General features: G+C 41.1%; 1 protein-coding gene across 1 annotated transcript; it reads left to right on the top strand.

Annotated features, from left to right (window-relative positions):
* Positions 1-24,628: 24,628 nt before the first annotated feature.
* On the top strand, positions 24,629-25,180 carry LOC118846124 (receptor expression-enhancing protein 6-like). Its single transcript, XM_036754356.1, has one exon. The coding sequence runs from the start codon at positions 24,629-24,631 to the stop codon at positions 25,178-25,180; it is 552 nt and encodes a 183-aa protein (XP_036610251.1).
* The last annotated feature ends 204 nt before the right edge of the window (positions 25,181-25,384 follow it).

The following is a 25,384-nucleotide window of genomic DNA, read 5'->3' as shown; positions in this document are numbered from 1 at the left end:
CTCTGTGAAAATGAAAAATAAACAACAAGGGAAGGAGGGCAGATAACCACTAAGGTGGAAGCTAAAGTACCCTGCTCCCCAAACCACTGCTCAGGGGCATTGACTAGAACGTTTATTCATCCATGCCACTCTCATGGGTTTGGCACTGGCCTTTGATTTGATAGAATACCCACAGGAAGTAACTAAGCTTCTTCAGCCAATCCCAATGCTTTTTCTGTACAGTGGAATTCCAGTTCAGTATACACTCCAGAAATAAATTGATCAAGGCCTTTTAATCCTTGGTTGGAACACCTGTGACTTTATTCCCATCCATTCGGATATAAAGGCAGGCATACTCACTTGACCCTACCATTATATAGTAAACTTATAGAGCTTAAAAAATAGTACACCTAGCACATATTGGGCCTTTCTTGTTAGAATGTAAGCTCTTTGAAGGGAGACATTTTATTCCTTGTATTTTTGTCCCCTAAAGCCTAGCACAGTGCCTGACACATAGTAGGCTCTTGATAAATGCTCATGGGTTGGTCAATTCCAAGAACTTTTTCAGACATACGAAACCTATTCTATATGGTATGATCTGCCACAATTGATAACGTCAGTCATTTATCAAGGCTTACCGTATGTGCCCTTAGCATTACACAAAATGTTGGGTGAATTTCCACTTAGCACCTAGCCATTCCATAATCACTAAAATAGTAGAAGGTACATCCATAAGGCTTCATCTTATTTGACTGCTTTTACTGAGCCCTATTCAAGGAAGCAGTAAAGTAGTGCCCAGCTGGTTTAAAATAGCTCTGGGTCATCTGAGAAATCCTTTCAATGCAGTAGGCCATGGCACCCATCAGAAGCACATGAAACATCCATCAGCTGCTGTAATTGGATGTAACTGTGCTTTTGAAGTACAGAAACTGCCTTCAAACTTGTAAGAGGCCTGGCAAGCCTGAAGACACTAAGGCCACTACCAGCTTGCACCAGGGAAGCCTTTACACAACTGAAAACATTCATCGGCCAGAGGAAACTGAAAACTCGCTGAAATTTGACTCAAAAAATACACTGACCAGTCATATGCTGATGGACAGAAATAGAAAACCAGATCCAGAATATCAGAATGTGCTCTGAGAGACTGGGAAACAGGATATGGTGTCAGCAGAGAATCCATCTCCAGCCCCCATTGGAAGGGCTAGGGAGCCTATGCTTTAGCTGGACAGATCACATCCTCTTCATAAAAAGGTTCATCAGTATCCCCCGTGGGCCACACACACATTAAAATAGTGAGGCACTTATAATAACAGCTAAATCCTTGATCAAATGGGATAAAGGCAAAGTACTTTGCAAACCTCAAAGCACTACATAAGTATCAATTATTGTTATTATTCCTGTTATAATAAGAGAATTTTGCTTTTCTTAAGGGGAAAGATCTAGTTCTTACAATTTGGGGCTAATAAAATAGATTAAGGAATAGTTGTAGAATTTCAAGAATATTTTACCCCATCCCCATATGCCTCTCAAGGAACTATGTTCTTTGCAATCCAAGATGATGAAACTTTTGAGACAGTCAAAAGGCAAACAGGAACCACATTACTAACTGAAATTCACATTTAAATAATGCTTGGGCAACTGGGTGGTGTTGTGGATAGAGTGCCAGGCTTGGAGTCCGGAAAACTCATCTTCCTGAGTTCAAATCTGGCCTCAGACACTCACTAGCTGTGTGACCCTGGGCAAGTCACTTAACCCTGTTTGCTTCAGTTTCCTCATCTGTAAAATGATCCAGAGAAGGAAATGGCAAACCTCTGCAGCATCTTTACCAAGAAAACCCCAAATGGAGTCATTAAGACTTGGACATGACTGAAAAACAACTCAACTATAATGCTTGAAGTTTTACAAAGTATTTTACCCAAATTTTTTATGAGACTCACTAGAGAATATCTCTTATCTGCCTTGGTCCACATTTGTTTATTCTCTCCCCTGCCCTTTATATTGTATAACTAGGTCCCAATGAGTACAAATAGTGAATCCCTTGAAGTGATTGCATTATTCAAATTCACACTACATATTTCCACTGGCTAGAACCACAATTACCGTATTTTACATCAAGTAAAACTCTAAATGGTATAAATACACACAACCATGTATTTATTATTTGTACTTATTGGGACATAACCATGTCCTTGCAGATATAATGATGTAGGACTTAGTTGCTAAAAAAGAGTTATCAAAAATCAGTCAGGGGAAAGAGGTTTCTGTTGATTTGATTTGCCCCTCAGCTGAGCTTACAGAAGCCTAAACAAAGGGAACAGATTTTCCCACAGACCAATTTATATGTAACACAAACAACTGTAGAATTTGTAGCTTAATGAATATATAGCTATACATGTGCATATATACACACATATGGAGAGAGAGGGAGAGATCAAGCTGTTAATATGAAGTGAGTGCTTGCTAGCTTTGGAATTAGAAGAACTCACTTTTAAATTCAGGTTCTGCTGGGCAAGTCTTTTAAATTCTCTGGGCCTCATTTGTCATCTCTAAAGTAAGTTGGCTGCCGAGATGGTCTCTAAGATCCCTGCAGCCTCATCAATCCGTCTTCGAAGGTCGTCATTCTGCTGAAACTCCTCTCTTCAGGTGCCAGTGTTCTCTTTATCAGAAAACCTCAAGACGTCTCATCAGTGTTCATCCTTCTGGACCTCTCTGAGGCGTATGAACATCTTTCTGTAGACTCTTTTCTCTGGGTTTTCCCTGCGTGTGTCCCTGTGGCTGTCCACTCCTCAGCCCTTTTTGAGGGTTCTTCATGCCATCTTCTCTTTTCACTCTTGTGCTCTCTCGCTGATTTCATCAGTGCCCCTGGTTCAATTGTCATCTCTAGGTAGATGATTCCCAGCTGTCTATATCCAGCCCTGGTCCCTCTTCTGAGCTCCTTGAGAGCAGGGCCTTTTGATCAAAAATGACAAGAAGACATAAAGTGAACAGGAGGGGGCGTGGAGGTTACCAGTGTAGACAACTTTTTCTGGGAGTTTATACATCCATACATGTGTAGATAGGTAGGTATGCAAGTCCATATGTATATTGACACACACATATGTGTACATACCCCCACATACATCAATGTCAACATGCACTTCTATCCATACCTATATGTATGTGATACACACATATGTATCAGTGTACATGTATATTCAAACACACAAATCAGCACACACATCCCTGCACGTGTATCAACATACATATATACACGTACTCACCTGTATCAATATATATACATACATCAGCATATATACCCATGCCTATAAACCAACATACACAGACATGCACATATATCAGTCAAATGCATATATACAGATTTGTCCACAAACATGTATCGATATACATAATACACACGTGACTTGTGCTATTATACACATATACATATCAACATACATATATACATACCAGTATCAGCATACATATACGTAACACACACATATGAATCAACATCTATACATATGTAAGTTGATAACTTGAGGGGGTGATGGGATAAAATGAGTTTATTTTGGGATGTTTTTTGGTTTGTTTTTTAAAGAATAGGAAATTGTGGGAATGTTTTTAGATAGCAGTGAAAGAACTGATAGATATGGAGACATTGAAGATTAGACAGACGGAATGGGAACATGAAGAGAAGGGGATGGATTGCAGACTTAGGGAGAAGGGCCACCTCTTCATTAGCCATTGGAGAAAAGGGGAGAAAAGAAGGTGTGATATCAAAAAGTGTTGAAGTATAGAATTGGGGAGGGGGGGAAGGAAGAGCAGTATAAAATAGTTTCTGTTTATGAAGTGACATCATCTGCTGGGACAGGGTCAGACAGGCCCTGTGGTTCAGACTTGGAATCAGGATAAAATTGGACAGTAATAAATCATTTAACATTTCACAAAAAAGTTTCCAATACCATCAGCAGGGATACAGCACTGATTCAGTTGGCACAGCACCCAGTCACCCGCCGGAATCAAGCCCAAGGAGCCGTTGAGGCCTCCTGACCTGGGCTTTTACACTTTTCCAAATCATAGAACTAGGAAACTATGCCAGTGGTTCAAGCCTTAGCCCCCTGCACCTTGAGCACAATTCTTTGCCATTTGGAGAAAAACTAGCCTGACCTGCATGAGGGTAAATGCTGCTTCCACCACAGAAGAAGGGGTCACTTTAGTAGGCTTAAAAAAAGAAGAGGTTTAAAACAGTATTGACCAGTTCCGTCTTGGTCTTATCTCCGATGTTCTTCCTCCTAGATAAAATTTGAAGTCCCTACAAATCACAGCAAGGACCTTTGTGCTCACTGACCTGTATTCTGAATGGTGGATATCCCTCTGGGGGCTTTGGAAAGCTCATAAGTGTGGGGGGCCCTCACTCCATCCAACAGCTGCTATGCATTCTTTCCTGCATACTTCCCCCAGTGCCTTATTTTCCCATAAAGAGTCCACAGCCCTGTGGAAAATCTTTTCTGTGGTTCCCTCATTCCTGGGTATTTCCAAAAGTAATCGTATTTGTGAGGGCCCATAATTGATCAGCCCTGTCCCTTTTACTTACCCCCAACAAAATATAGACTCCCTGTAACCTCCTTCCTGGATATAATGAAGGAAAAAAATACTCCTTGATTTTCCAATCACTTATCCCTTTTTTAGGGAATTTGTGAAACTATGGGGACATTCAAGGTCAGAATTGCCTAGCTCCTTTTCCCTGCTACCACATGAAGAATAAAAGTGATTTTCTGTGTGAAGCCACAACACCCACCTCTCCACTAGCCCTGCCCACAGCTTTAGCCTGCAGCCCATCATGGGCAAGAAAGACCAATTGACCCCTCAAGTTTGCAGCCCTCAGTTGTCCCTGGGCCTAGGGACCCATCTTAGTCCTTTCTAGCTGGTCAGAAATAGTCACTTAATTCTATGTTATTTCTCATATATTGCTCTCACACAATATTTGGAATCTTATCTAGGTACAAACTTATTAATGTATATAGAGCAGCTGTTGGCTCAGCAGACCCAGGACTGAATCCAGAGCCAGGAAAACCTGATTATCCCAATGCAGACAATTCCCAGCTGTCTATATCCAGCCCTAGTCTCTCTTCTGAGCTCCTTGAGAGCAAGGCCTGTTGAGCAAAAATTACAAGACAACATGAAGTGAACAGAAGGAGGGGAAACAGAGGTTTCAAGTGTAAACAACTTTTGAAAAAAAGTTTATTGTATGTATATATGTATACATACATATATAAAATCCAGCCTCAGACATGGGGATAATAATAGCACCTACCTCACACAGTTGTTGTAAGAATCAGATGAGATAATATTTGTAAAGCGCTTAGCCTGGCGCATAGTGGGTGACAGAAATACTTAGTCCCTTCCCCTATTTATCCATAAAGAACCCACTCCCCCGTTTCTGCCCCCATATTTGGGGTGAAACATTTTTATTTTTTTCTTCTCTGGTATTCAGTTTAGTATGTTTTCTGCTTAGGATTTTGGAGATCTTCCTCTAAACCTTAATCACTGCACCAAGTACTACTTCAATAGCTCCCTAACTAGGCTCCCATGCCTCCAGCCTTTCCTGCTCCCAATCATTATATACCCCACTGTCAGATTAATCTTCCCAAAATACAGCTGTGAACACAAAATCTCAGAGTGGAAGGGGCTTCAGAATTCCTCTGGTTCAATCTGTACCTGGGTAGAAATCCCTTTTACAAAATGCAGAAGGAAAAGTTTCCACTTGAACACCTTTAGTGACAAGGAACTCTCTACCTTCTAAGACAGTGTGTTCCACCTTGGGACAGATGTCATTGTCGTAGTAGGTTGGGAGTGAATTGGTAGCGAAGGTGAGAAGCACCAGCGTTTATCTCTCTTCAAAATATTTAGGCTGTCTTTGGGCTGTGGCAGCAGGAAAGAAGTACCAAGCTGTGATAACAGTGAGAAGTATTACTAACTCTCAGACCAAACCCTTGTTTTTGTGTTTCTAGGGAAAGAGTGGGCAGTCCTGGCTCTGAATAGCCCCTGAATTTCACTGATTCTCTCAAAAAGGGACCATCATAAGGTAGATGGGCCTCTTTCCCTGGATAAGCCCTTAGAAGGGTATTCATGCCCCTGAGACAAATTTCAAAGGACTACCAACGACTTTATGAATCTATCTTGCCTTAAATAAATAAAGCTTCCCTCCCGAAGCTTTAATTGTAGGATGATTTTCCTTCTATTAAGATGAGAATCTGTTGCTCGGCTGCTTCCGCCTGTTGATCCTGGTTCTCTCCTCCACCCCTGCTAGGATCAAGCAAAAAACCAACCACCTCTCATATGATAGCCCTTAAAAGATTTTGAAGACAATTTTACTTTTTCTTCATAATACACATTCCCATCTGGTTCTTTCAAACATTCTTCACATGCCAGGTTTAAGTTTCCTTCCCAGTCCTGATCACTGTCTTCTGCATAGTTTTTCAACATCCTTTATAAAATATCTCCAGATACTCCACAGGTGAAGGGATCCTCACCTCAAGTACAGCCTCAGGACAATCAGCAACTTCATTTTAAGCTTGCCCCACCAGCATGAATGGAGCCTAAAACAGAATTCACCTTTTGGCCTACATGTGACATACTTTTAATTCATTTTGAATTAATCGATTGTTAGGACATAGGAATATCCTAACATAATCCCGTATGTCCTAACAAAAAAGAGATTATGAAGGACAGGCCAAGAAATTGTCAGAAGTAATGGAAAATGTGTGGGATTATGTGAAGGTAGATTATGTTAGGGCTGCAAGCAGTCAACCAAAACCCCAAGGTCTTTTTTCACATGGACTGATATCTAGCTCATCTCCCTTATTCTGTACTTGTATTTTTTTTTTAACTTGAGTTCAGATCCAGTACTTTACATTTATCCCTGTTACATTTCATCTTATTATTTGATCTGTCATTCTAAGCTGTTTAGATCTTTTTAGCACCTGATTTTCCCATCCAACATGCTATTTATATATTTACTCACCTATACAACAAACTGCACATCAGCCACAACTTTGGTAATTATTCCATCTATGATTTCATCCAAATTATTTATTTTAAATTGTTATAATAAAGCCAGGGACATCGTTCTGTGGAAGCCCAGCAGACATCATATTAATATCAGTTCATTAATTACCGTTCTTTGGAGCTGGTCTTTAACTAGCTCTTTATCCCTCTATTATTAAAGGACCTCCATCTTATCAGTCAGTCAATTATTGACCTCCTGCTATGTGCCAGGCACCATTCCAGCCACTAGGGATACATAAAGAAACATTAACAGCCCCTACCTTTAAGAAGCTTCAGGGGGACAAAAGGTAAGTGTATGTATGCATATATATATGTATGTGTATGTACTCTGTGTATATATACATGTGTATATAAAGTACATGTGTGTATGTATGTGTGTATGTACATGTATATAAAGTACATACAGACTACAATATATACAAAATAAATTAAAGATAGTTTGGGGAAGGGGATAACAATTTAGAGAATCAAGAAAGGCTTCTTGTAGAAGGTTGTGCTTAAACTGGGTCTTAAAGGAGAATACAAATTTTTTAATCATTTTTTCCAACTTCATATATATATATATATGTATATATGTGTGTGTATATATATATATAATACACAATTTTTAACATTCAGTTTTGCAAAATTTTGAGTTCCAAATTTTTCTCCCTCCCTTCCTCCCCTCCCCTCTTCCTAAAAGGGTAAGCAATTTGATATAGGTTATATATGTACAGTCATGTAAAACAAATATTTCCATATTAGTCATGTTGTACAAGAAGAAACAAACCAAAAGGGAAAAAAAACCATGAAAAAAATAAAGTGAAAGTAGTATGCTTCGATCTGCATTCAGAGCCCATCAGTTCTTTCTTTGGATAGGGATAGCATTTTCTATCATGACTTTTTTGTAATTCTCTTAGATCATTATATTGCTGAGAAGAGCTTAGTCATTCATAGTGGATTATCATACAGTGCTGCTGTTCCTGTGTACAGTGTTCTCCTGGTCCTGCTCATTTCACTTTGCATCAGTTCATATAAATCTTTCCAGGTTTTTCTGAAATCTGCCTGCTCATCATTTCTTATAGCATAATAGTGTTCTATTACATTCATATACCACAGCTTGTTCAGCCATTTCCCAATTGATGTGTGTCCCCTCAATTTCCAACTTTTTGCTACCAAAGGAAGAGCTGCTATAAATATTCTTGTGCATGTAGGTCCTTTTCCCTTTTCTAATGATCTCTTTGGGATATGGCCCTTGTAGCGGTTTTGCTGGACCAAAAGTATGCAGTTTGGTTGTTCTTTGGTCATAGTTCCATACTGCTCTCCAGATGGTTGGATCAGTTCACAGCTCCACCAACAGTGCATTAGTGTCCCAGTTTTCCCACATCCTCTCCAACATTTATCATTTCATTTTTCTGTCATATTAGCCAATCTGATAGGTATGAGGTAGTCCCTTAAGAACAGGAGTTCTAAGAAGTGAAAATGAGGAAGGGAAGGCATTCCAAGAATGGAAAACAGACAGTGGAAGAGCATAAAGACACTGTCACATATGACTAAAGGCAAGAATGCAGAAAGAAGAATAATCTATAATAAGGTCAGAAAGATAGGTCAGTGACAGATTATGAAGGTCTTTTAATCCCAAACAGAAGAGTTTCTCTTTGGGAACAGAACTCCCCAGTAGGGACCATATTTGTAGTTTCTTGAGTAGAAGAGTGACGTGGTTGGATTTACAATTAGGAAAAAATCATATTTTCAGCTGTGGAAGATGGAGTGAAGGGAAGAAAGGCTTGAGCAGGGTGACCAGTTCTGAGGCTATTGCAGTAGTCCAGCCAAGAAGTAATAGAAGCCAGAACTAAGGTGTGGCTATGTGAGTTATGAGAGGGGGTCAGATGCAAAAGGTGTTGGGGAAGATTTAGCAAGTGACTAGATATGTGGTGTGAGGAAAAAGTAAGAAACTGAGAAGACAGATTGTAAACCTGAGAAGCTGAGAGGATTGTGGTACCTTGACAGGAATAAAGAAGTTTGGAAGAGGAGTAGGATTTGGGCAAAAAATGAGTTCTGTTTGGACATTTTGGATGTGAGATGCCTGTGGAACAGCCAAGGATGAGGCCTGGGAAAAAAGACTATCAGGTTTGGCAATTAATAGAGTATTGGTAGTTTTGGAGAAAGCAATTTCAGTTGAGTAATGAGGACAAAAGCCAGATTGCAAAGAGTGGAGACATGAAGGAGAGCAGTATAGGTGGAGAAGAGGAATTGAAGGCAAGAATAGAGACCTCTTTTTTTCAGGAGTTTGTCTGAGGAAGTGGGGTGGAGATAGAGAATGCTAATTTAGAACAATAGCCCTTCCACAAGGATGCTACAAAGAGACTGCTCTGCCAAATTCAGTTGGGTGTATGCTGGGTATTTGTATGTATTGAAACAAAATTTATTAATACTTTTTTTTAGGTAAGTCAATAAGCATTTATTAAACATATACTATGTGCTGGGCAATATGCTGAGTGCTGGTAATGCTAAGAGAGAGAAACAGCCCCTGCCATCAGGGAGCTCACAATTCAACGTAAAGGGGAACACAACATGGAAAACTGTGTGCAAAGTATGTACAGGATAAATGGGAGATGATCTCAGAACCTGAGGGGAATCTTACAGAGGATGGAATTTTAGCTGACACCTAAACTAAGCCAGGAGACAGAAGTCAAATGCCCAAATGAAATCCAGGTATGCTGCATCTAGCAGGATATGTCCTTGATCTACCAGTACAGACACTACCCAAAAAGGAAATGAGGTGAATCTGGCATGTCTTCTACTTGAAGAACCATGTCAGTTTGTAGACATCACCACCTTCTAAGAGCTCATGAATCATCCCAAGAATTTTGCGAAGAATCCAATTTCAGATTGGGACACTTGGGAGAAGAATACAACTTCTTCCCCCTTTGGAAAATCAGGACTTTTCCCAGACCTGTGTCACTCTGCTAAGCCTCTAGAGGTTTTCACCTTTTGAGAATAATTCATCATTCACCTTTGCAAGTTATTTCTATACCTTAGAATAAAATTCAGATGGGCTAGGTGACTTTGAGGGCTTTTGGAGATATGCTTGCCATTTCCCGGCTTTTCTTGGATTTCAGATTTTGTTCTCTACTCAGTCTGAGAAACTTTCTCCTTTCTACCCTCCTCAAATACCTTTAATGGCTCCCCATTGTGGAATGGATTAAATACAGCCTCCTTTTGCTCCCAACCTTACACATACACAGACACACACACCTCCTAGACATATCTCTAACCTAAGGTACCCCACAATCTTTGACCCTCAATAATATCCTTTGACCTGCAGTTCCCTTCTTTTCCCTCCCCACTCTGTCATTTCAATTCAGTAAGCCTTTATTAAGCACTTGCCATATGCCAGGAACTTTGTAAGCGCTAGGGATAAAAGAATTCAAACAAAAAACAGTTCTTACCCCAAAGGAGCTCAAAGTCACTCATACCTCAAAACTACCTCTTCTTGAAGTCTTCGTTAATCCCCATAACCAGATGTGATTGTGATCTCTCTCAGTCTCTCTCTCTCTTTCTCTCTGTCTCTCTCTCCCCCCATCTCTGTCTCTCTCTTTCTGCCTCCTTATCTCTATTTCTGTCTGTTTCTGTCTCTCTCTCTTTCCCCCACCATCTCTGTCTCTCTCTTTCTGTCTCTCTCCTTATCTCTGTTTCTGTCTCTGTCTCCCTATCTCTCCTCCCTCTCTCTCTATTTCTGTCTCTGTTTCTCTGTCTCTCCTCCTCCTCCTCCTCCCCCACTTCGTTTCTCCACACCTGTCTTCCCCACTCCAAAGTGAATGGTTGACTCTAAACCTGAGCCCACTCTCTCTAGGGACTTTGTGTATACAAGGTAAAAAACACGCAGGGCAATTATTTTTGTGATAATGGCCTTGCTCTATTTGTTTGCCCTCTCCAAAAGCTAATTAAGTTTGGCAGACAATCAATGGGAAATATGCCATTAGAGGGCTCCTGGTATTAGAAAATACCATCCACTCCCCTAGAACCCTGTGGGGAGTATCGGTCAGCTGCCCTATGGGAACTCAGCCTGCAAATGAGAATGGCAATTGGGGAAGTAAGCCATGGAAGGGATTGCTGCACTTTGGGCCCTCAGTAGAACAACCTTTAGATCATGTAGTCCTTTTCTCTGTATTAAGGAGTTTATACCAGAGAGAAAGCTTTTCATATACTCATAGTAGCTCAGAGCCCCCGATCAGAAAAATTCCTAACTCTCTTTCCTTATTTAAAAAAAAAAGTTTGTTTTATTTCTAGCTAACCCTTGGGTACTCTATGTTTTTTTAAAAACTCTAATAGTTTTTTTAGGCTTTTCCGTAGTACTAGAAGAGGTAGAAGAGGCAGCTAGGCAGTGTACTGGGTAGAGAGCTAGGACTGGAGTCAGGATAATCTGAATTCACATCTGTCCTCAGACACTTAATAGCTATGTGACCCTAGGCAAGCCATTTAATAATTGTCTGCCTCAGTTTCCTCAAGTGTAAAATGGGGATATTGATAGCACCTACTTACCATGGTTGTTTTGAGGAGCAAATGAGATAATATTTTGGTAAGGTGTTTAGCTCACTGCCTGGCCACAATAGGTGTTTAACAAATGCATGTTTCCTTCAGCCCCAGTAGCTTCAGCCTGAGTCTTCTGCCTTGAGATGTATACTTAGAATACGTGGAGGTTTGTAGCAGCATGGTGTCATGGAAGGAGCCCCAGATAGGGGATCCAAAGACTTGGGTTTCAGTCTCCATCTGACCACCATTTCCACATCTGTGATGATGATGATGATGATGAAGATGACAATAACAAATGGCATTATATAGTATGTTAAGGTTTATAGAGCAACCTTGTGAGGGAAATAGAATGGAGTGACTGTTGGTGCCCTTGTGAGGCTCCCATGAGATCCTGCGTGTGAAAGTGCTTTGTAAATTGTCAAAGTGCTATTCAGATGAAGGTGCTATTGGTATGTTAAAGTGAATTTAGCTTTATTTTCAGACTGTCTCGAGAATTTTTCAACCATATCTTAATACCCATACCTTAAATAGCATAACTTTATTTTGTTTTGGTCTAGACACAGTTCTGGGTAGGGATCTCCTGCAGAAGAAATTCTCCCTCTCAGTGCCCATTAGCATCTCTTCTACACTTTATTGCCTTAGGGATTCTCCTCAGGCACAAAAGAGGTCAAGTCATTTGTCTAGGGTCACACAACGAGAGACAGAGAGAGAGAGAGAGAGAGAGAGAGAGGCCTTGAACCCTAGGGGCCAATACTTCCTCTACAACTGCCATATCCTGCTGCCTCTCTTAAATAATTAAATAATGACATATCAGATGTTAAACTTGCCTTGCCTGTGTCCCCCCCCCCCCGGCCCCCACCCCTGGGGTGAGAAGTCTCAATAGTTGGTAGAAGTCTGCAAAGAGGGAAATTTAGGCTTGATGTAAAAAAAAAAAAACTTCCCAAGGTTCTAGGCTAGGGCTGAGGAATGGGTGGCCTTCTAGGTCCTTGGGTGTGGCTTTTTGACTGAGTCCTAGTTTTATAGAACAAATCCTTTTATTAATGGGATTTGTTCTGTGAAGTTTGGATTCAGTCAGAGAGCTGTACTTGAGGACCTAGAGGCACCCTTGTTGGGGCTTCTTTGTGGTGGATAGGGGCTAAGAGGTCTTAAAAGAGTGTGTGACAGCACCCTGAGGGCTCTTATTCCATACGTGCCGGACTGGTTGGCCCCCAAGGTCTCTTCTGACTCTGTGATTCCACCAACTTATAATTGGTTAACTGGTTTGCCAGTCTTTGCTCTAACTGACATCCTCCTATGGAGGTTATTTTAAAACTACTGTTCATGTTACTCTTCTCTCTACCTTCTCTCTCTCTTCCTTTCTCTCTTTCTCTTTCTCTCTCTTTGTCTCTCTGTTTCTCTCTCTCTCTCTATCTCTCTATCTCAGTTTCTCTCTCTTTGACTCTCTCTGTCTCTATCTCTCTGTTTCTCTCTCTGTTTCTCTCTCTCTCTCTCTCTCTCTCTTTCTCCCTCTCCCTCTCCCTCTCTCTGTTTCTCTCTCTCCGTGTCTCTTTTTCTCATTTTCATAAGAGAAAGCTCCATGCTGATCCTTCTCATTGTCTCCATGAGCTGCCTTGCATTTTGACCCTTGGCCTCAGCCAGAATATTTTCACCTTAGTGCTCTTATTCCATTCAGGATGTAGGAGCACTTTGTACAAGGTAGGCACTTAGTACAGATTTGCTCAGTGGAATTGAATCGGGTTTTTCATTTGCACTTTTTGCTGCTCACCACCATTTATCTGTCACGTCAGTCCTCTCATTCCTTTTTCATGTAATGGTTTCTGGTTTTCTACCCTTAAGTGACAAGCTTCCTTCCTTTACTGAGTCCCTCTCCCCTGCAGAGCCCCAGAGCAGAGCACACTGTTGTTTCCCCTCATGTCTGTCTTTCTTTCTTTGATGGTTGTTTCTGAGCAGAGTAACTGGAATGAATGTGTTCTTTGATTCTTCATGAGTTACTTAAGGTATTGATCATGTTGTATTCCTAATCTTTTAGAAAAGATTCCCAAACTTAGCTGTGTGATATCCATCCACTCAAATAAGGTTTCAAATAATAACAGTTTTCATTCCTTCTAATTTTCTTGAAATTCCTAATGGTCCTTTTAAGGTATGGAAAGAAGAGGAACCAATAATAAATAATGTCGTACTCCAGAAAAATTGGTAATCAGTGTCTGAAATGATGTAGCCCATATTTCCAGGCATTACATGACTAAGTATTTGAATTATCTACATTCTCTCTTATCTTCAAAGTGAAGAAAGATAAAGAGATGGCTATTTCCCACTTCCCTTTATCACAATCTTGTCTCTTAGATTAGGAGAGCTAGACGGGCGGGGGGGGGGGGGGGGGGGGGGGGGGGGGGGGGGGGGGGGGGGGGGAGCCTTTGGACTGGGAATCAATCACAAAACCTAAATCTAGTCCCAGGTTGGTCAATTGGGAGTGATGTGATTTTAGGGCAAGCCATCTCACCTCCCTCATCCTATTTCCTCATCTGTTAATAGGGTGTTGCCCTAAAGGATGTCTAAGCTGTCCTCTAAGATTCTGTACTTTGATTCATTCGTTCCCTTTATTAATCACTCCTTTCCCTGGAAGAGATCAACAAAAAGCTAAGAGACAATCCTTGCCCTCTGGCACTTGTAATCTAATTGCCAGGCCACCTAACTGGGAAGGCTTCACTGAAGAGGTGGAATTTCGGGTAGACTCTAAAGAAATTAATTTATAGAAAATGGAGCAACGATCACCAAAAGCCAGCATGGCTTCTTGAAGAACAGGTCATGCCAAATTAACCTTAACTAAATTAGAATGTAAGCTCTTGGAGGGCAGGGACTGTCCTTCTTTCTGCTTGTATTTATATTCCTGGCACTTTGCATAGTGTCTGGCACATAGTAAGTACTTAATAAATGCTTGATGACTAGTAGATCAAGGGAATGCTGTAGACATAGTTTCCTAGATTTGAGAGAAACATTTGATAGTCATGTTACTCTTGTGGGGCAGCTAGATGGCACAGTGAATAGAGTGTTAGATTTGGAGTTAGGAAGATGAGTTCAAATCCCACATCAGACACTTACTAGCTGTATTACCCTGGGGAAATCACTTAACCTCTCCCAACCTGTTTCCTTCATCTTTAAGACTGGATAACTAAAAGCTCCAGGTTGTCATGAAAACCAAATGAGAGACCATATGTAAAGTGCTTTGCAAACCTTAGAACACTAGTTAAATGCTATTTGTTATTATTATTATAAAGCTGGAGAGATATGGGCTAGGCTAAATGAAAATACAATTAGATGGATTTAGAATTGGTTAAATGGCCAGACCCAAAGAACAATTATTAATAGTTTGATGTCAGCTTGGAGGGAAATGTGCCTTGGGGATCTGTGGTCTAATGTAATGCAATATTTTTTTTATCAGTGACATGGCTAGAGGCATAGATGTTAGGCGTATTAGATTTGCAGATGAAATTAATCTGAGAGGTAAAGTTAAGCAATTGGACAACAGGGTCAGGATTCTAAACAAAGATCTCCACATCTTAGACCAAATCAAATCACATGAAAATGTTTTCAACCAGAATTATAATTTCATTTGTGTAGAGAGCTCATGATAAGGAAACTTCTTCCCCCTAGGTAGATAGGCACCTATCTCTTCAATTTATAGTTTTAGAGAGAAAAAAATGGGAGAAAAAGGAAGATCAGAAACAAGCTTTGCACACAGTGGATGGGGTAAAAAATAAGTGATAGTGAAGAAGACTGGGCTGCTCAATCCTTAATTTGTTTCTGTTCTCTCTGAAAAAGAGAAAAGCCATTACTCTGGAAATGACAGAACCAAAATGGCCAGCCAGGAGGAGACATCCAAGACAAGTAAATGGAAGGAAGACAGTACCTAGCTGCTCTGGAGAGATTTGCATCCCCTGGCCCAGATGAAAGCCAGCCTTGAGTTTTACAAGAACCACAAGATTGGATTGCTGAGGTGCCATTCATAGTATCTGAAAGAGTGTGGAAAACAGGAGAGAAGCTACAAGATTGGAGAAAGGCAAACATTCCAATTTTATTTGGAAAAAAAAAAAAAAGCAGAGAACAGAGTCTGCAAACTATGGGCTAGTGAATGTGACTTCAATTCCTGGGCAAATTCCAAAATGAATCATGAAAGAAGATGGCTGTGGAACATCTAGATAAGGAAGCAGTGATTACAAAGGAGGAGAATAGTGTCGTCAAGAACAGGTCCTCATTTCCTTTTGTGATGAAATTACTAAAAGAGGTAGATGGTGGGATGGGCGGGGTGGGGGTGGTGCAGAGCAGAGTGAATGCTATAAATAGAGTTCACCTAGATCTTAGTGAAGCTCTTGATAAAATCTATCATATTATGGAGATAGAGTGAGGCAAGGCAAGAACCCAGTGTTTTAATGAGAGAGACAATAAGTATTTGCTTAATGTACACCATCCACACACAGCATTATTATCACTATTTTATAGATAAGAAAATGGAGATTCAGAAAAAATGTTCAGTGACTTGACCATGGTCACAGAATTATTGAATACTGGCGTCAGAATTCACACTCTAGTCTTCCGGATTCCACATCCAGCATTCCCTGCTCTACCAGGCTGCTTCTCATATCTGCTGGAATTTTCTTACAAAAGCAAAGCAACTGATAATGTTTTCCTTGCTTTCATGATAATATTATCCTTCAAAAGCTAGAAGAAGTCATGAGGAAATCTCTAGTTCTGGATCTGTTTGTGACCAAAAAGTAAGAAATCATTGTTGGGGTATTAATGATAGGAACTTTGGGAGGATGTGATGTCATCAGTGGGGTTACGCCAGTAGGGGTAGGCAACTGATGTCCTTTCCCTCCTGTGAATTCTCCTAAGGGGTCTTCTCGAAGTGCTCAGAGCCTTCCTCTAGGCCCCTTCACTTTACATAGATATCGGAGGAGCTCACAGGTTACCCTGGTCAGTTCTTTTAAAATTATTAATACAATGAGCTTAACAAACACCAAATAAAACAAGCATTTCCACATACAAAACAGAGCTGCTAATGAGAATGGTACATGAAGTAGCAAATCCCTGTCACAGCTTACTTTCCTTTGATTTTGTCTTTGATTTTGGTAGTACCTGCTGGCTCCCAGGCATCATACCAAGTACTTTTCAACTACTGTCTTCTTTGGATCCTCACAACAACCCCAGGAGGCAGGTGTTGTTATTATTCCCATTTTATAGTTGGGAAAACTGAGACAGAGGTTAAGTAACTTGCCTAGCCTCACACAGCTTGTAAGTGCCTGAAGCTGGACTTGAACTCAGCTCTTTCTGACTCTAGGCCCAGCTAGCTTCAACTTTACTTTCAAAGATGCTTTGCTCATCTCCCTTTTTTTCCCAGATTTCCTTCACTCTACTTCTGTGTATTTTTAAATGCTTCCTTTTCTTTCTTTTTTATTTTTTGACAATATAATTGTCAAATTGACAATACAATTTGACAGATATAATTGTTAGCCCTGCTGTTTGCCCCCAGTTGAAAAGAAAAAAAAAAGGAAAATGGAAAAGCAAAACTCTTGTAACAAATATACATAGTCAAGAAAAACAAACCCAAATATTGTCTGTGTCTAAAAGTAAATGCCTCATTTGCACATTGGAACCATCAGCTCTGTGCCAGGAGGTAAGGAGCATGACTATTCGATTATGTTCATAATTTATTCAGTTATTCCCCTAAGGGATGACCAAATTTTTTGTTTCCAGTTCTTTGCTAAAAAAAAAAATAGATCTATTGTAAATATGGGGCTTTTCCCTCTTCCTTTGATCTTTTGGGGGCATAAGCCTAATAGTGGTATTGCTGGATCAAAAGGTATGCACAGTTCAGTGCTTTTGGAGGTATAGTTCCCAATTACTTTCTGGAATGGATGTACCAATTCACAGCTTTACCAACAGTACAGTAACTAGCCTGCCTTGCCAAAATCCTGTCCAAAAGTTGTGATTTTCATCTCTTGTTATCTTTGCTGATCTAAGGAGTACAAAATAGAGCCTCAGAGTTGTTTTAATTAGCATTTCTCTAATTATCAGTGATTTGGAGCATTCATCTTTTGGTTTGTTGTTTAAATTCCCTAGTTATTAATTTTTCTTTTTTAGATCTTTTGCCATACTTTCTATACATTTATTTTTCCCTTCACTACTTTTTGCTGTTTTATAAGCTGAGAGGGCTCACAATCTTACACTTTCCTTCCCCGTATGATTTTAATTCCCTCTACAGTCTTTCCTCAATAACCACCATGCTTTCCACCAAGCCATAAAGATCTTAACCTTAAGTCCCACCCTGAGTTGACTGTAGTAGCAATTTAGATTGGAAGATCTTTCCCACCATTGGTGGGCTATGTGACCTGCTTATGTCACAGGAAGCCTGGGACACATGTAGTGGGAGAAGCTTCCTGACAGGAGAGGGAGGTTGTGTCCCAGGAAATGCTGAGAGAGACAGAGAAAGCAGTTATGGCTGCTAATGGCCACCCTCGTGATAGTTGGAACTGAACAGGCTGACTTAGCTGTGCTGTGAATTTGTTTTGGAGAAGACTCCAGCAGGGGGTCAGAGAGGTGTTGAGATAGCCAGACTCCATGTTGTGATATCGTGTTTTAAGTTCCTTGCTGTTATGATAAAGTGGGCTGACTGGCTGTGGGAGCTGAACATTCGGTTATGGGATATGGTTTTCTGAAGTCTGAATAAATGGTATACTTCTTCTACCTTCTTTATGGAGAGTCTCTCATACTTTGCCATACAGAACTACATAGGCATATTCACGATTATCGTTGATGTTGTGTTTATTGCCTTACTGATACAGTTGACTCAGTTATAACTCCTTGGCCTTTCTTCACTCTGTTTCCCCTTTCCATCCTTTCCAATACTGAAACCATAATCAAATCAATTTTGTCATTGATCCTAATGAAGTTGGGTCAGCCTACCCCTATTTCACTTCACTTACCTATTAGCCCTTTGATTTTCCAAACCCTTTGGATATTTCCAATGCCCTTCCCTGGACACCATTCCCCTATAAATATTGTCTCCCATTAGAATTTAAGCTCTGTGAGTTCATGGATGGCTTTCCCTTTTGTATTTGTATTCCTGGAGTGTTTAACACATCCCAAGGGCATAATAAATGCTTTTTAATTCATTTCACGTAAACGCATATATTCTAAACTGGCAGTGGCCAGAGTTGCCATGTTCCTACCCTGGGCAAGGTTGGTAGAAGCAATTTCTAGGTTGCCTTGTGTTAATCAATTTACACTAATTAAACTTCCTTATGAAATAGTGCTAGTCCATGTTGCTATCTGTTCTTTTATTCATTTCCCATTTTTCATCATCACCAGTTTGTTAAATAAATTAGGCTTGTGTTGCTTCAATTACATTCCCTGTCTTCTCATTTTTATTCTTCTGGTTTGGTATTGATTTTTATCTTTGTTCTAACAAGTTGGTGATCTGACTGTACACAGCCAACTCATTAATTACTCTCACATTGGTAACTAATCATTTCCTGTCTATTAAAATATAATCGGCATAATTTTTGATGATATTACATCATGTATTCCAGCTGTCTTCTTCAAGAAAGTTTTCATGATATGAAGGCATTGAGACTTTTTTCTATAAAACTTTGATTTTTCTTGTTTCGTATTCCCAAACCGGATTTTCCAACATATTTTGTTACCATCCTCCTCCATGGCCACCTTTCCATTGTAGCCACCCCATCACCCATGTTGATTTAGTTTGGAGGGTCTCATGAAATTCTTTATAAGTTTGCAGTGGGAGCAACAGTCAAGGAGTCAGTGCTTGGGAAACTGCTTAGAAAAAAGCCTTATTAAAGGTGAAATGTGAGGGGGCGACTAGGTGGCGCAGTGAGTAGAGCACCAGCCCTGGAGTCAGGAGGACCTGAGTTCAAATCTGGCCTCAGACTCTTGACACATGTACTAGCTGTATGACCTTGGGCAAGTCACTTAACCCCAATTGCCCTGCCAAAAAATAAAATAAAATAAAGGTGAAGTGTGGGAGAAAAGGAGAAGAAAGATGAACAGAGAAAGGTGTTTAGAGCTTGCCAAGGCCAGTACGGTTGACACAAGCAGCGGCAACCCTCTCTTTTAAAAAATTCTATTTCTTAATTCTGAATTTAAATATCCTCAAAAGACTACTTCCATAAACATACATGTATGCATATGTATATGTACATCAGGTCATAGAAGAAGATTGTATACGAACTATGATTATCTGTTTCATACCACTGGCTTTTTAAAAAAAGTGTATAATAAATGCCACATCTCACTTTCAGAGCTGTCCTGTGCATCATTCCTTGAACTGTCTTCTACTCTCTTCTGTATATTAAAAATACATATATTTCAATAGCCCCCCCTTATGGTATCAGTATAGTTAATCCCTGTATCTATTTCACATATACATACACATATCAAACATATATATATATATATATATAATATATATATATACACACATACATATACATATACACACATATATACATACACACACATACACAGAATGGTTTTCAGGAAGTGTAGTGATTCTTAAATTATATCTTCTTGACCTGTTTCTTTGCCAGTTGTTTTTCATATCAGATATCCTATATTTTCTTCTATTTTTTCATTTTTTTTATTTTGTTTTAATTTTTCTTGATGTCCCCTGGAGTTATTGATTTCTGTTTGGCCTTTTCTAGTCTTCAGGGAATCAATTTCTTAAGTAGGATTGATTACTTTCTCTTTAAAATTACTTGTTCATCTTCCAATTCCTTCCTCAGGAGCTTTTATTTCATTTTTTATCTCCTACTGAATTTCTTCTAAGCATTCATGTGGACATTTTAGAAAATCCATTTTTTTCTGTGTGTCTTTGCTTGCAGTTATTATAGTCACTCTGTCCTTCTTGAGGGAGGGGGGAAGAGGGAATCTCTAGGTCTATGATACCTTCTTTGGCTTACTCATCCCATCAGCTTTATTTCCTGGACTGTGCTATGTGCCAGGGCTAGGTCTTGCTACTTGATCTCTGCATTTTAGTGTGGAGTGGTCAGCTCTGTTTGGTTCCCATGGATCATCTCAGTTTCTATCCTGATCTCTCTACTGCCAGAGGTTCAGCTATGCTGGATCTTTGGGATTCAGTGCATTGGATCTTTAGGGCCCATTGTGGCACTTGAGGACAGAGTGTCAGGGACCTTGGAGTCCCTGAGTGCCTGGACTGCCCAAGTCTGAGTGCTGTCCTGGGGCACTGCCCAAGACTTTCAAGGTCTGGTTTTGTTTCAGCAATCTGGCTAGCAGCTGCTGTGGAGGTGAAAAACCAACACAAGCCCAACAAGAACACTGCCAGCACAGGTTCTTTTAATCTGCTTTACTAAGGAAAGCAACATTAAGGGGTTAACAAGCTTACTTTAATTCAGCATATAAATATCATTCACTTAGTTAAGGGGGAAAAGCCAGCACCCTAAACTTCAGAGCAAAATACAAACAAAGTACAAACATCGACAGACAGACCTTGTCTGATTCAAATCCCAGTGCATAGTTACCAGAGTTTAACAAAGTCCCAGTATCCATTTACGAGCTGGAGGGCTCTTAGCTACAGCTGCCCAGAGTCTCTGCATCAGTGCACTACCAAGAGGGAGAGCCCTGAGCGAATGGCTCTGTTTTCCCTTTTTTATACAGTTTCAGACGTCTGAGGCTCCTATGATTGGCTCTGGAGTTAGCACCTCCCCTTAGTACCCTGGGAGCTTCACAGGCTTAGCACCTAGTAAGACTCAATGAAATACACCAAATTAATCAAAGGAAACAAAGGCCAAACTCTTCAAGGATCCCCAATACAGGTTTCCAGCGATCCTGAGCTTTCTTACGGAAACCCTGCACTTTTACTTCTTACATATATGGAGCTCTAAAGGCCACAAGAGTCTCTGGCTGGGTTCTTGTGTCACTGAGTAGATCCTGGCTCGGGGTCCTGGGCTGGCACTGACTTTGTGGCCAGTTCCCTTCTTTTTTGGCTATGGGCTTCTGGCAGTTTGGGAAATCACTACAGTTTCCATTGGATTCCCTGATCATTATTATTTGCCTTACCTAAGTGCAGATTTTCAGATTTTGCTGGAGTGGGCACATGGGAACTAGCTGGTCTGCCTCTGATCAGGCGGCTGTAACAACAATGTTGATAGTAGCTGTTGTGGGGTGTAAGGCCAAAAACACCAGCACACAGAAGAGCTGCCAGCACAGGTTCTTTGATCTGCTTTTCTAAGGAAAGCAACTTTAAGGGATTAACAGTCTTACTTTAATCAAGCCAGCACCCTGAACTTCAGAGCAAATACAAACAAATTACAAGCATACATTATATAAACAGAGCAAATAAACACTAATCAGCAGACAGGCTTCTAGCTGTCCATCCAAGTAATACATAGTTAACAGAGAAGCACCAACATCTGGGTTTTTTCAAAGCCAGGGAGCTCTTAACGATGGCTGCCCAGAGTCTAGTCAAATCACAGGACACTTCCAGGGAGTGAGAGCCCCAAACAAAATGCTAACCTCTGAGTTTACATACCCATCTTAGGGCCCCAAAGGCTCCACACATAATCAGCAAAAGGGTGTGGGCCTGGGGCTTTGCAACTAGCAAGACTCAATCAAAGGCACTTGATTATTTTAGCATTCTAAAAGAGAAAACAGTAAAAAAAGTCCCATCCTGCTTAACATTACAGCAGCCTTCTTGGATAGACCTTGGTAGTCTTCTCCATGATGGTTTATAGTTATTGTTCTGAAATGGGTTTGTCTGGGAGCTATGACAGGAGGTGTTTGTATGAGAGATGCACCCAAAAGCCCATACGCCCAAGATTTGCTACAAGGGCAAGACTGCAGATGAAGGGTCTCAACAGAGTGACTTTTGCCCATGTGACCTATAACACCTGTGCCCCATCATTTGGACCAACTGCAACCTGCTCTGGTTAGGTTGAAATTTAGAGGGGTCAGGGTTAATTGGGTAAGAGACTAGTTCTCCCTGTGTGGGTCAAAAGACCACTGACTCAAGTAAAAGAAACAGAGGTGTCTTGGTTTCTCAGGGCAGAAAAAAAAAACAAACCAGAAGCTTATTTGATCAAGTCTAGTGAGAATTGGGCATCTCTCACTACCAGGGAGGAGACAGCAGTGAAGAGAGGCAAGGAGGGAGAAGGCAAGCAGGGAGATATATACCCTCATACAAACAATTCTAAGAAATATCACCCCAGAGGCTGGACCCCCCGTCCCCATTTGTGGAGACGAGTGGCCTCACAATCTAACCAGGAATAAGTTTTTACCCAATACAAGCACAGAAACTAGAGAATTGCCTTACAGGGAAACTTTAATGCTAAGATGGCAGTTTGTAAGTAGGCTAGGGGAGGGGGAGAGGGGAATATCATCTGGTTTCCCTGAAATCATATGATTTACAGGAAAATGAAACTTAAGCCTGGTGAGGGTCACATCCTAACTAAATTTGTACTATCTCTCTTTGAATATTTCCTTGCCTGAGTTATTCACAGGGAAGCTTTCACAATCTTGTATTCCACTCACAGCTGAGGTAACATCTATAAATCTAAAGAAGGAGGGGGAGAAAGACATTCCTAAAGGCTAAATAATCAGATTCCCACAGACTCAAATTTATCCCATTTCCCTTTTCTCTAAATATTGATTCTCAAACATTTTAGATATAAATACATATATATACATATTCCCTGTGAAGCCTTTATACTTTATTATCTCACTGCCTCACATATCCCTGAAGACATGTGGTGAGGGAATTCATTTGGCATGTGTGTCAAGAGTTTGTGACTGTTCATTCAATACCTTTGCTTGATTGGGTGACCCTATTTTCATTAAATGCTTTTTAATGATGACTTTCTGGGCCCAATCTGGTTTGGTTTGTGAAAGAAAATACTGGATGTGCACTCAAGCCAGAGATTTGAATAACTGCTGACCCACCATACACACCAGACCCAAGAAGTGGTGAAGTTGTCCCAGAGTTGTGTGAGAGGGCTTGCCCTACAAAAACCCAGTGGCAAGTTGTATCCCTGGGGTAGGGTTGGGAGGACTTGTTTACTATGGCATGGAAAAATACAAGGACCCTCCCAAGGCCATCCATCCCTAGAGAAGCCTTCAGGAAAAAAAGCCTGCTTTGTATACACTCTTGGAAAGTGATTTTGGGAAACCAGACCAATTGCAGTCCATGATATGAATAAAGGACTCTTTAAAAAAAAAAAGTTTATTCACACAACAAGGTCTTAAAGCTATCCCTAAACATTTGTTCCACCTTATGGCACCAACTAACATCTATCATGCAATTAAATCTGTGTAACTAAAGGGTAACTCTAAGTCCATATGCTTAATGATTATTACAATATCAAAAAACCATGGAATGAAATAGAATAGAGTTGACACCAAGAAACTCAGGGAGCAGAATCTCCCTAGCCCCCAAGTCCAGGTCTTGGGCAGAGGAGAGAACTTGAGGGCCAAGGGGTTCAGGGTTCTCCCAGGAATTCAGCCCAGTTGCTCTTCTCTTCTCCAATGCCCTTTCATTCCTAACTGAGAGTGTGAGCATGGAGAAAGTGACTTTTACTTAGGGAACTGGTTGTTCTCAACCTTTTCACCCCAAAGCAAAGGGAATCAGAGACAGATTGAGAATTCTGAAAGAGAAATTCAACCTAGCAATAGAAAATTCTATATATGAAATGACCCTATAATGAGAGGTACCTATTGTTGTTTCCTCGAAGAGTCCTTCCCATCAGTACTTTTATCCATAGTTTGATTTTAGCTTCCATCACAAGATGGCCAATAACTTCTAGTCCAATGTTAAAACTTAATTTAAGCCTTGCCCCCTCCCCTTTTTTAGAGAAAGATTTTATTACAGGTCCTACAGAGAGCTGCAGGACCACGAGGTGGGAGGGAAGTAAGGGGAGGGACCGAGGGACCGGAGGAACGGAGGTCCTGGGAGCCTGGAGAGGGAAACGCCAGCAGCACCGCTGCAGAGCAGCGGAGGAGCCCTCAGACCCGGGTCCAGTTACCCTCCGTCCCCTCTCCTCCCCCCTCGGTCCCAGGAGCCATGGGTAGCTCGAGGCAGTGCTTCCAGAGGTTCCTGGAGCAGAAAAACATTGTCACCAATTTGCTGGGGAAGCTGGAAGAGAACACCGGTGTGTACTACCTGCCTACAGGTTCCATTGCTTTCTTGGCCTTCTGTCTCATATTTGGCTACGGTGCCTCCCTGCTCTGCAATCTCATTGGATTCATCTACCCAGCATATGCCTCCATCAAGGCCATTGAAAGCCCCAACAAAGATGATGATACCATCTGGCTAACATACTGGGTGGTATATAGCATTTTTGGCCTGGCTGAGTTCTTCTCTGACATCTTCCTTTTCTGGTTCCCCTTCTACTATGCAGGGAAGTGTGCCTTCTTGCTATGGTGCATGCTTCCAGTGGCCTGCAATGGCTCCCAGATCCTGTACCATTGCCCGATCCACCCCATCTTCCTGAGGCAGCAGGCTTCTATGGACAGCCTGGTGACTGACCTGAGTGGACAAGCCCTAGACACAGCAGCCAGTCTGACCCGGGAAGCAACCAAGGCAGGCATGACTCACCTCCAGAAGAATAAATGAAGAGATCACTCCTGAGCCAGAGGCTTCGAAAGAATGGACACCCTCCTCCCAGCCCCCTCAGCATCAAGGGACCATGGCCCCCAATACTGGCCCATGTCTAAGCAGCTGACCCCTCCCAGCTGCATGGCTCCAACCAGCTCCACCCTCTTGGGCTTTAGGGCATTAAATAAGTCTCCCCGGGCTGGGAGGTGGGATGGGCATGGG

Source organism: Trichosurus vulpecula, chromosome 4 (genome assembly GCF_011100635.1).
Source record: "Trichosurus vulpecula isolate mTriVul1 chromosome 4, mTriVul1.pri, whole genome shotgun sequence".
Taxonomy (NCBI): Eukaryota; Metazoa; Chordata; class Mammalia; order Diprotodontia; family Phalangeridae; genus Trichosurus; species Trichosurus vulpecula.
Note: the sequence above shows the minus strand (reverse complement) of the source record. Positions and strands in the feature narration are given on the sequence as shown.